The sequence below is a fragment of the Parathielavia appendiculata genome (genome assembly GCF_033297405.1).
Source record: "Parathielavia appendiculata strain CBS 731.68 unplaced genomic scaffold N657scaffold_9, whole genome shotgun sequence".
Lineage (NCBI taxonomy): Eukaryota > Fungi > Ascomycota > Sordariomycetes > Sordariales > Chaetomiaceae > Parathielavia > Parathielavia appendiculata.
Genome location: NW_026944228.1, coordinates 26,713 through 38,436, shown reverse-complemented (window position 1 = coordinate 38,436; position 11,724 = coordinate 26,713). Strand labels below are relative to the sequence as shown.

Genomic DNA, 11,724 nt, shown 5'->3' with positions numbered 1-11,724 from the left:
ACCGGCCACTTCTTGTGAGGTTGAGAGAGTATTCAGCCAATCGAAGTTGACGATATCGACACAAAGGTGTCGATTGATGGACCAGACAATTGAGCAGCTCGTTTGTTTGAAGTATTGGCTGTCAAAACGGGTGTTTTGAAGCAGGGAGGTTGCTTGACTGGAAATCGCGATGGCAAGGCGCCACTTGTGTTCTAACAGTTTGAATAGATTTGACTGTATTCAAATCAAACTCAAACCAAATCAAATTAACCCCTGTCCGCTCAAATCAAATCAAATCTGAGTCTGATTTGGTTTGATTTGATTCATTCGGAACGCTGGCTGAATCTCGCCAAGTCAATCAGAAACGACAAACAGACTGTCCATTCTTCGCCTGAAGAAAGCCGTACAATCCAGCCCTGGTTTGTTCGTTAGCCTGGCACATGGGCACTAGACATAAGGAGAAACAAAATCAAGAAAAGGAAGGAAGAGAGGAAGATAATAGAACGTAAAGACAGAAAGTAAGAGAAGAGGAAGGAAAAAGACAAAGAGGAAGAAGAAAGAAAGAAAGAAAAGGAAAGGAAGAATATAAGAAGATCAAAGTGAAAGATGATGAGGTGTAATACTCAAGTTTCGTGCTAACAAACAAACTAGGGTTAGATTATAAGCTTAGACCCCGTGAAGAACTATTGTAGAAATACCTCAACGGAACTCCACACTTCAGCATCTTTGTCACTATAGCTTCGTAGGTACCTTAACCGAATTGTGTCAGCCTGAACTCGATTGTATCTTTGACTGGAACAGGGCAGGAAGGGCCTGACACAACCGCGGCAAGATACATTCAGAGAAATGCGAGACAGTGTTACGAATACCGGCTGCGGTTAGGACAAAGAGTTGAAAGAGACCCTTGTAACAAGAACTAGGCACTGGCGCTTGGATGCAGCCCGGCTACCCCGAATTCTCCAGAGCAAACCGATGTCAAACCAGAGGCATGAAAGTCTGGCTACCTATAAGCTGGCTAATTCCTCTCGCATTGAGCTGCTTAACCTCTTCAGCACTTTAGATACCCTCTTCACCAAGTCACCTCAAACACAACCACTGGCGTCCGCCCCTGAGACAAGAGCAGCAGTTTTTTCCACAAATCAATCATGACATCCTACATGTCGCCTCGCCGCCGGGCAGTCCACAGACAGCATCCAATCTTGCCATCCATTTCCCTGTCGTTCAGCTTTCCACTACCGCGAGCCAACCAAAATCATGCGGAACCGGCATCCGACGACAAACCCGACTTTTCAGGATTCTCGTGGCAGAAGTCGCAATTGATACCTCCGAGTCCAGGTTTCCTTTCGCCCATGTCTCCCCGAACCATGCGTCATGGGGGTGTAGGATTGAGCATGCAGTCAGTCACCACTTGCAGCATAAGCCATATCTTGAAGTCAAACTCCAGCTCTCGGTTTGCATGTTTTTCTCTTCAGTGCTAACACTGTATCTGTGGCTGTATCTGACTGATCCTCTAGTTAAATTCTAGCCAACTAGGACTACAATGCGCTTGTTCATTGTTGTGCACAGTTTCTTCTTGCGTCTTGAGAGCTGTGAGTCCGGATTAGCCAAGACACAAAGGAGCCGTGATAGAACACGGCCGCGTATTCCACCTGTATCCATTAGAGCACACAGTTTCGAAGATGGTCGCTACATGTATTTGACGCGAGCTTGATGTCTCAAAATTCCTATCTAGACACTCGCAACTCAGCCGAGACTGTATCTGCATCAAGACCAGATCAACTTACACCTGAAACAACTTCTGAGCACCCACACATGGAAGAAGACCCAACATGCCGATTTCTTCAACCAGGTGTGGCCTCCTCACTACGCCGCCGCTGGGCATCGACCTCAGTGACCGAAATCGCAAGGAGATATACCTCCACACCGACCGTGTCATCGAGAAAGTCGGCAACCGATATATCCTGAAGACCACCGGCAACACGGTTTACAACAGCGAAGCAGCTACGCACGACTTCATCGCCGAAAACACCACTATCCCCGTGCCTAGGGTCTACGGGGAGTAGCTCTCGCCCAACCGGCGACATCACAACATCCTCGAGGGCCGCGTCCCGGGTTACACTCTGGCTGACTGCTGGCAAGAGCTCTCATTAGGAGCCAAGCTCGACATCGCTCAGGAGATTGTCAACTATATGCTGCAGCTCTCGCGCTTCACCAACTGGCGCATGGAGACCGTGTCGGGCAAGCGCCTCCCCAACAACTGCTTCAACCCGCGGCCCCGGGACTCGCGCGGCTACCTGTCCGGGCGCTGGTCCACGGACGACGACATCTTCAACAACGAGTTTTACCCCTCCCTTCGTCGTGCCGGTCTGAGCCGCGAGACGATCCGCAGGATTCGCCGGACCATGGCCCCCTGCTGGGGGCAGATGGTGCTCACGCACTGTGACCTGTTCGTGGGGAACGTCATGGTGGATCCGAAGCGCGGCGTCATCACGGGAATTATCGACTGGAAGAGCGGCGGGTACTGGCCGGAGTGGTTCCAGTACGCGCGCATTACGCACGGGTGCAGCAAGGACGACGGCGAGTGGAAGTGGATGCTGAGTAGGGCGTCGCGAGACTACATTAGGCACGCCGAGCACGGCCGGGTGTGGTGGGGCATGGTGCAGACTTTTCTTTACGAGCCCGACAGTGCGGAGGCGATGGTTTGGTTGGGCCTGCTTTTGGGTTATCTCAACGGGCGGGTGAGCAGGGCGACGCTGGAGAGGTATCAGGGCATTGGTGAGCATCTCAGGGAGCAGACTCAACAGAGGAACCGGGACATGGCAAGGATGCTCAGTAATAGGGGAGGGAGGGGCGTGGAAGGGTACTACAGCACTGTCCTTGGATATGGAACGTTCGAGCAGAGAAGGGGTAGGTACTTGCAGTCTTGTGATTATGGAACAGAGGTGTGGGATGTACTCATGCAGGCTTTGAGTATCTGGGTGGATTGTCGGAAGGACACAGCGACTCACATTGATCCTGAGCAGAATTGGGACTACCTTACCCTCGTAGACACTCACCAACAAAGACACAAGCTGGACCTGTCAAAGCAGTTGCGGCAGTTCCAGTCTCATGAAGCAGGCTCCTGAACAGCCCAGGACTAATGACATGGTACATGATATCAGCCTTGGCTTGCATCTTCGGTTGCAACCCCATAAGGTAGGCTGCCTTGCTTCCGCGCCTGTCCGCTATAAATCATCCTGGTCTCACCGACCTGGAGAGGGTGGTACGATGCACGGGCGATCGGTTAGCATCACACTCCAGCCCGCAGCCAGCCCGTCAGCGCTAATTGCGGGCCACCCACTGCCCCAGCCACAACACGTACGCTCTCCTTGCTAGTTCGCAAGACCCAGCGTCCCATCGCGGAAGCGGGATGGATATTTCGTTTGCATGCCAGGCTGCCCGAGTCCTGTGCACGTACTTGTACACTCTACAGAGTTTTACGATTATATAGCTAAAGGGAATAACAGATATGAGGAGTAACTAATGTATATACCTTCTAGATCGAGCCTATGTCGAGAACAAGAAGGCGTCAGCCCCTCCCCTTCCCCCACAAATAATGCTCTCTTGAGCGTGCCCAGCTCGGCAGGCTGCATGCATGTGCGTGATGATCTTTGCATACAGTGATCTGATCCGTCCTGTCAAGTTGGTCTCCTCGGACTTTACAGAATTGATATCCGGGTCAGGGCACTTGAGGGGCCAGGCCTTTCTTTGATCGACATCGGCATCCGGTGTATCCGGCAGAGAATTGGCCGGGAAAAGAACATAACAATTGAGACTAAACCTTCTTAACCTCAAATCCCGCTACAATCGCGAAAGCAACCCGTCCTTTACATGTGGCACTACAACCACCAGTTCAACGCAAATAGACAGCAGTCAACTGCAATCCAAAATGACCCAACTAACAGGGCCCGTACTGCTCGCATTGGCACTATCAGGCGCTGCAACTAGCGACCATGACTCTTCAAAGGCCGTAAGCCAACACCCCAATCAAATGCTCCCAACTTGGACAATCTCGTTGTAGTTGACTTTCCTCAGTGCGCGGCCATCGCATCCGCTCTCCCCAACCTCATCAGCTTCCCCAACTCATCCCCGTACTCCAGCCACAACATCTACTGGTCCGCCCGCCAATCCGAAGCCCGCCCTTCCTGCTTTGTAGCACCCAACACGGCCCAAGACGTCGCCAAAGCAATCAAGATCCTCACCCGCCAAAACATCCCCTTCGCCGTCAAAGCAGGCGGTCACACGCCGTTCGAAGGCGCCTCCAACATCGCTCAGGGCGTAACCCTCGACCTGGCCAACCTCAACGCCATCTCCGTCGCCCTAGACCGCAAGACCGTGTCTGTTGGGGCCGGCGCCAGGTGGATCAACGTCTCGGAAGCGCTCGACCCCCTCGGTCTAGCCGTCGTCGGCGGGCGTTCTGCCACCGTTGGCGTCAGCGGGCTGATTCTCGGTGGCGGCATCTCCTACTTCTCCGGCAGCAGGGGCTGGGCGTGCGACAATGTCCGGAACTATGAGGTAGTTCTCGCCTCGGGGGAGATCGTGAACGCCTCACCGCGCGTAAACAGGAATCTGTACTGGGCACTGCGCGGTGGAGGCGGCTCAAACTTCGGAATCGTGACGAGGTTCGATCTGGCGTCTTTTGACCAGGGCGAGTTGTGGGCCAACTCGCGCATCTGGCCCGGCGCGTTGAACCGGACGCTGATTCCGCTAATGCACGACTTGCTGGTGAATGGGCTGCCGTCCGACCCAGAGGCACACACGTATTTCGTCATGACCTATTACCCCCAGCTCGGCGGTTATCTCGTGATGAATGACCAGTACCACGCCACGTACTCAAACACCACCTCCCCCCCGGACGTCTTCGCCGCCTTTCACGATGCAGCGTTGCCCACCCTGCTCACCAACACCCGCCTGGCCAACGTCTCCCGGCTGTTGCGCGACATTGAGCAGCCGTTCGGCATGCGCCAGGCTTACTGGGACACGAGCCTTGCGGCCACCGCGACCCCCGACTTGCTGCTGGACATTGTCCCGCTGTGGGAGGAGCAAGTGGCACTCCTGACGGCAGCGGCCGCTGCAGTGAACTCGACCGTAGAGCCCTACCTTGTCTACCAGGGCATCTCGTCCAACATCCTGGAGGCCATGCAGGTAAACGGGGGGAACGCGCTCGGATTGAAGCCGGAGGATGGGCCGGTCATGATCGTGCAGCTGTCGTTGACGTGGAGCAACCCTGCGTTAGACGAAGTCGTCGAGACCAGTTCAAAGGAACTCATTGACAAGGTCAACGCGCTCGCGGCGTCGAGGGGGGCGCGGTCCAAGAACGGGTACATATACATGAATTATGCCGCTGACACCCAGGACGTGTATGCAGGATATGGGAGGGAGAACTTGGCAAGACTGAGACATGTGGCGAAACGGTACGATCCGGAGGGAAAGTTTCGTAAGTTATGGAGAGGATATTTCAAGTTGTGAGTTGGGATCTGGCCGGATGGTGCGTGGGCAGACGGTGGCGGTTTGGAGTATGATGGAGACGTTGGTAATATATAGAAGGCAAATGATCTGTACTCTGCATTAGCCTAGATTAACTGGCGGCCATCTCTTTGCAAGGAGCCGGGCCAGGCACAAAGCCCAATAGGACAACTTACAGCCGTTTAGCATGTTCTCTTTTCCCCTCCCCTTGTGAACGCCTGTCAGCAAGTGCTACCTGCTTGACAGCTCCCATACGGGAACGGCGAGCCAGCACCCGGGGACCAGGTTGTCATCCCAGCCCAGCCCTCAACCATGCCTCGGCGCTAGGATATCAATAGCAACTGAAAGCTGGCTCACCCAGTGGGATTGGTGTGCATCTCTTTGCATACTCTCAGCCGCTCATGGGCTTCCTGAAGCAGCTCCGAATGCGCCTCGGCAAAAGCAGCGCGCAGGGCATCCAGCATGTCCGGCAGGCCATCCCCCAGGCTCATCGCCGCACTTTCCGTTAACTCAGGGAGGTTCGCATTGTTGGATAAATAGGCTGCCACCCGCCCGTAATTCACGGGCAGAGGCTTCATGTTGCCCGGCTGAAAGGGAGAAACCGTGAGGGTGGTAGGTTCCTGAAGCGAGTCCTGACGACTGATGGCGCGTACATAGGACCATATGCTAAGAGCTGCGTAGTACATGACCCAGGGTCGGTGCGGGTCAGGTTCGTTACGGCAGGAGTAGGTTTGGATTTCGATCGGCGGCAAGCTGACAACACCTGGCCCAATATCCAACCGCTCGCGGTCGCCCGCGCTTGCGCTACGTCTCGGGTCAACCAGCACCCGGTAGAGGAGTTTGAAAGCGTGCAGGATGGCATGGCGGGTGGAGGGTAATGAGGCCCAATTCCTCATTCGGGCGACAACGTTGGTGTAGTCTCTCACCGACACCTTCCTCCCTAGCAGCCGCTTCGCCCCGGCATAAACCTGGCAGTCGACAATATCGACGTGCAAACTGATTTGCGCCAAGTGGTAAAGAACGGCTGCGCTGTGGACGGGACCGTTCGACCCCGGTGCGTCGGCGAGGGCGGTGTTTCCTGCGCCGGCTTGAGCAGCATCGAAGCTTCGCTTCCAGTCATCGAACGCGCTCAGGAGTATCTTTTTCCAGACATCGTGGGTTTCCTTGGACGGCGCTGTAACATCCAGCCACTTGAGATGTGTCTCCCTGTGGCTGAGATGCCAGCCGACGCTCAGGAGGCCAGACATGATAATCATGCGGCCGAACGAGTGCGTCTTGACTTCTTTTCCATGCAGTGCACGCTTCAGCCCATCGAGGAAGGATATTGGTCTGATGCCATACATGCGAAGGTTCTGGTCGAGCTGTCGCACCGTGTCCGGGTTGGACGCCGTCCACATGTTGTCGTCGCATGGAAGCGGTAATCGGATCTCGTGAGGAGCCATATCAGCGGTGTGCCCAAACATGGCGGCGTGGATTATGTCCAGCATGAAGGCGGCAAACACAACACGGTGCATCGCTTCGGTCTCGGCCCACCGGCACCACCAGGTGTGAGAATCCAATCCGACACCCTGTGGATGCTCGGCTGACGGCACTTCAGGAGGGGACTCGCTACCGGAGCGGCCGATGAGGGGATTACCCCGTCGGAGAAGCGTCAGCGCGACCGAGTGATAGATGTGGGCTCGTTCGTGGAGCCGCCGAGATGAATACATCTTCTCATAAAACTCGAGCAACAGGAGGGCCTGAGATACCCAGAGAGACACGGGGGGCTGTGCTTCCTCGGCGGTTAGAATTTCCGATCTGGCGCCCAATATGATCATGTCGGCAAAGCCGCCATAGTCGGCTAGGTTGCCGGTCGAATCTCGAATGCGCAGCGAAACAGCACCCAAGGCAACCATGACCATCAAAAGAAAGACGGAGCAGCGGTTGCATGAGAAAGTCGGCTGGTGCACGATGGGAAGCCGGGGAGACACGCGATCCCAGTATTCCTGCAGACAGTCACGCATCATTTCGAGGCTCAAGGCCGGGTAGTCTCCACTACCGTCGTGGACGAGGTTTGCAACGAAGGGTTCCGCCTTGGGATGTTTCTGGCGAAACATCTGGAACCAGCGGAGTATCTCTTGGCGCCGAAATTCGGATATGAGCTCGTCGGTTTCGACAAATCGGGTGGGCGTCTCGAGTTGAGATCGGCCGCTCGTTAGCGACTCATAGTCGTAATGGATGTTGTTGTTCAGGGCCGACTCCAGGCCCCCGTCGATAAAAGGCATGTGAGACATGTTAAAATCGCCATAGGGCGCATGGGGGTTGAACAGCCAGACGGCAAAGTTGTCGCGGGACATATCATCCGTCTGAAACTCAGCCGTGTGATAGTTCACTGGGGTGGGCTGCTCCGGCACTCGTTGCTCCTCCTGGGGATAGTAGCCAGGCTTGGGCCGAATGATATTGCAGGCCCCCATGTCGGGCAGTTGGGGATGCCATCCGGCGTGGTGGGACATCCTGCGCGGAGGGCCGGGGTTGGGGAGAGACGGAGGCGTCTGTGTACTGGTGTCAGGACCGAGGAGAATGGCGGCGTCGTGCGGAACTCGGGCGAGGGCTGGCCGGGCTGCGGTTCCTGTGGTTGGGGATATTGCTGTGGACGGCGGCGACGGCTCGGATGGGGCTCCGAAACTTGGCATCCGGTTTCTGGGGACGTATGAAGAAGAATGCCGCTTTCTGTGACGGGCTAAGAGGTCGGCCCGGACGAACTTCTGTTCACACTGCTCCGTAGCGTCAGCACGCTTCGATCCTGTCAGGTGCTAGGACTGGCGCGGACGGGAATGAGGTCCGGAAGGGGTGTGTTTGGGGGACCATACACCGGCGACGTCGCAGCGGTAGATTTCCTTGGGCGCATCTGGACGCGATCAGCTTTGAAGCGGTGCATGTCAGCGAAGGCGGACCATCGTACGGTTTAGCTGATGTCTTTGGAGATGCTCGGCCCTCGAATAAATCTTGTCGCAGCCTGGATATTCGCAGGCGAAGCGGCGCGGTGCTCCCTTGCGGCTCGCGCGCTTGTACGGTCCCGGACCAGCAGGACGGGTCTGGAGCTGCGGGTCTTGTTGGGGTTCCATGGTCCGATCTTCACTTGGCTTGGATGTCTGAACTGCCGTGCCGGCTTCGGGGAAGTCGGGCCTCATGCGGAGACATTCCCAGTGGGCAGCCTTGGTGGAAAAATTGACTGCTCAGGTCGCGGGACGCGCCTCTCGGCCGCAAGAGAAGGACATTTCGGGACTGCTAAAGGAGGCTCCTCAATTGGCACGAGGGTTTCAGAGTAGAGTTCAATGGTTCCGTAAGCCGAACTGGCCAAAAGGAAGAAAAGTTCGAGCGAGGCGTCTTCCCCAAACCGCCCAGGCGTGCCCAAGCCGCGGAACCCCCACGCCAATTCTCCACACCCCACTGCTCGAGAAACCATCCCATGCGGAGGCAGCCGTGAGATAGAGGAGGCGTGGGCCGCGTCGTCGAAACAGGCAAACTGTTACGGATCGAATGCTCGGCAGGCGTTGTCATCTGCGCGAGGCGTTTTAAGAACTGAGAAAAGCCTCAGAAAAAGAAAAGGTAGTGCATCGGCGCCGGAGAGCCGGGTCGCCATGCCATCGGCAGGGTTCATCACCAAGATCTAAGCTTGAGACCAAGAATCAAACAAGCGGCTGGAACATGCCCGGGCCGCGCCTAGTACCTTAGATTTGACAAGGTGCCGGGACACCGACCGGTCGTTTGGGTTCCGCGGGGAAAGGTTTGATGAAGACGACGGGAAGCTGATTGGCACGCTGGCAGGGTTTCCCGGCAGGTGCTCCTTTCACACGTGGGGGCACCCATCGCTCAGGGTTCCCTCGCGCAATTTCCAGGCTCAGCTTTACAACGCTGGGTTGTTGTTTCCTCGACTCCTCGAGACCCAAGAAGCCACCTAATTTCGCTGGACACACTTTTGGCCACCCCTTCCGACTTGGGCATAAACTCCGACCCCTATCGGCGAGGCGATCATTAGGGTTTGGCGGTTCTCACAGCCTTTAATCAAGACCTACGGATGGAATCTCCGGCTAATTATTCCCTATTGCGGTCACCTCATTACATTGCCGGCGCCTTGAAACTTTCATCAAGAAAGGCATGTTGGTGTCAGAGGTGCTCCGACTAATTAAAAGTTTTCGGGACCTTATAAGCTTCTAGGCTGCCGGCAATATTATGGCTCCTAGGGATATAGTATAGCCATTTTCACTTCTAGAGCCTGCTTACAATACTAGTAACTAGCTAGAGAGCTCATAATTAAATTGTTATAACGTTATATATATATAACTTATATTGTTAAGCGAGTCATATAAATAAGTGAATAGAAAATGTTGAGGCTAAGAGGATGGGGGTGAGTTCATGCTATAAGGGGAGGTGTTTCGAGGTTCTGCCTGTGCCACAGAGGTTTGACAAGTGTAGTTACTGAGAGAGTCATGTGGTTGTGGGACGATCTTTGTAGGTTGCGAAGCCCAACGCCAAAGACTGGAGTCAGGGAGTATTCATGTGATGCAAGATTTCACACCTTTGTAATTCCTCACAGCCCTTGAAATGAGATGTGGGGCACTAAAAGAATAACTATCCTGTTCGAATCCCTCTGGTCATGATTTCAACGAGTGGATGCTCGAGGCTAGGCAACAACTGGAGAAACAAAGCACCACACCCCATTATCTCTTATCCTTCGGCACCTCTTGTAAGAGGTGAGGGGTAAGTACCTTGCTCTAGGTGTGATAGATCCCCCAGTAGACGGTCGTGGTTCCAACCCCGACAACCTGACACTCCATCCTCCCCGCCGCGCCCACCACGCCGGCGCCCCCAAACTTCTGAATAGAGTCCCGCATGAGGGCGCGGATGTCCCCGTTGCCCACCTTAAACAACTCGAGTGTGCCCGACTGCACGCCGACCGCGCACGTGCCGTAGGTGGCCAGCGTGCGCTGCACCCACCCGGACACGGTCCAGGTCCCGTCGCCCGCGATGTTGTCGTGCAGACGCCAGCAGTCGTCCACCTTAGGCGAGGCGCCGAGCTCTGGTTGATAAAGGTCGAGTCGCCGCATTCGCTGATGGCGCGGGCCGTGAGGTTGCCGCTGCTGCTGAAGGTCACGACGCCGGACTCGGCGGTGGTGGGCGCGCCGCTGGTGAGGGTTAAGATGCTGGCCACGGCGGCCAAGGCGAGGGGAGGGTTGGAGTTCTTCATTGTGAAGCGTTCGAAGCGATTTGCTGAGAAAGGGTTGATAGCGGATGGATGCTGTATATGCTTGGACTGGGAGGTGCGAGTCGATGCTGAGTTGCGACCTGTTGAGGCCAGGTCATGGTTTGACGGGGAGGGAGGCCCTCTTAATACACATTTCCGACTGCCTTCCGGTCTTGCAGAACAGTAGATGCGGACTGTCCTTTGAAGGGAATTTCAAGGCTGCCATGCTGACTCGACGGCATCTCGTCCACCCCTGTGACTATGTGGTTGGCTCGCAGAACAATTCCGCTTTGAGCATGTGGTCGGAGTATTGGACCAATAATATTGGTGGCTCGGTCTTCGTCTATGTCTGGTAATGGAGCATCACCTCCATCGCCATTGCTGACATGACTCTGGGTAGTTGGGGGCGGTTTTGCGGGCAACACATCGCAGGCCGTTCCACGCAACATCGCGCCGCCATAGGACCATATCTCATAGCTTGATGGTTGAGGACCGGAGGATCCAAGCAGGAGCCATTGTCATGACGCACCTAATCTGTAGATGACATTCAAAGAGATTCTAGCGAATCTGTGTTTTCGGCGAGTCTGGCCCGACAATTGGACGAGGCTGACAACACCACAGCATCTTGGTGTAAGGTAGACACCGTGACGGTTCAAGAGGCCCCCAAAGCCGAGCATTTCCCACACGCCCGTATCCTCCTCCTTCATTGTGATTTGTTCGCGATTGTTGAGTGAATAATATACAATGTAGATGGTGTTACCGTCTAGCCCAACGACCCCCAATTAGACGGCGACTCTTCCGCAGCCTGCTGAGGCATCGGCAGGATCTAACATAAAAGCCTGTCACGTCTCCTGGCCCAATCACAAGGCGAGTGATCAAAGCTTGTCGACGTCTTTGCATGTCGGTTCTCGACTCGGTGTAGCGCCAGGCTTATTATTTCAGGTGTTGGAGGATCCAAGTCCTACACTGCTCAACAATTGCAAACAAAGGCAACCGCTGGAGGAATTGTGTTATGC

The 11,724-nt window shown here is 55.2% G+C and overlaps 4 protein-coding genes across 4 annotated transcripts; 2 read left to right on the top strand and 2 right to left on the bottom strand.

Moving 5' to 3' along the window:
- Nucleotides 1–1,808: 1,808 nt before the first annotated feature.
- Nucleotides 1,809–3,104, top strand: N657DRAFT_634932 (uncharacterized protein; the record flags this gene model as incomplete). The annotated part of the gene is made up of 3 exons (XM_062791317.1): nt 1,809–1,961; nt 2,043–2,886; nt 3,028–3,104. The coding sequence occupies 3 exons, from the start codon at nt 1,809–1,811 to the stop codon at nt 3,102–3,104; spliced, it is 1,074 nt and encodes a 357-aa protein (XP_062645869.1).
- Nucleotides 3,105–3,864: 760 nt separating this feature from the next.
- N657DRAFT_646750 (FAD-binding domain-containing protein) lies at nt 3,865–5,665 on the top strand. The gene is made up of 2 exons (XM_062793176.1): nt 3,865–3,988; nt 4,054–5,665. Exons 1-2 carry the CDS (start codon nt 3,908–3,910, stop codon nt 5,485–5,487), a joined length of 1,515 nt encoding a protein of 504 aa, XP_062645868.1. The 5' UTR covers nt 3,865–3,907; the 3' UTR covers nt 5,488–5,665.
- Nucleotides 5,666–5,837: 172 nt separating this feature from the next.
- N657DRAFT_598931 (uncharacterized protein) lies at nt 5,838–8,156 on the bottom strand (the record flags this gene model as incomplete). The annotated part of the gene is made up of 1 exon (XM_062790050.1): nt 5,838–8,156. The coding sequence occupies one exon, from the start codon at nt 8,154–8,156 to the stop codon at nt 5,838–5,840; it is 2,319 nt and encodes a 772-aa protein (XP_062645867.1).
- A 1,906-nt stretch (nt 8,157–10,062) lies between these two features.
- On the bottom strand, nt 10,063–10,974 carry N657DRAFT_646748 (uncharacterized protein). Its single transcript, XM_062793175.1, has one exon. The coding sequence runs from the start codon at nt 10,569–10,571 to the stop codon at nt 10,239–10,241; it is 333 nt and encodes a 110-aa protein (XP_062645866.1). The 5' UTR covers nt 10,572–10,974; the 3' UTR covers nt 10,063–10,238.
- Nucleotides 10,975–11,724: the final 750 nt, after the last annotated feature.

Coding starts and splice junctions, on each gene's coding strand:
- N657DRAFT_646748 (XM_062793175.1), bottom strand. CDS start 10,571: ATGCGGCGACTCGACCTTTATCAACCAGAGCTCGGCGCCTCGCCTAAG.
- N657DRAFT_646750 (XM_062793176.1), top strand. CDS start 3,908: ATGACCCAACTAACAGGGCCCGTACTGCTCGCATTGGCACTATCAGGC. Junction 3,989..4,053: donor ACCATGACTCTTCAAAGGCC/GTAAGCCAACAC, acceptor GACTTTCCTCAG/TGCGCGGCCATCGCATCCGC.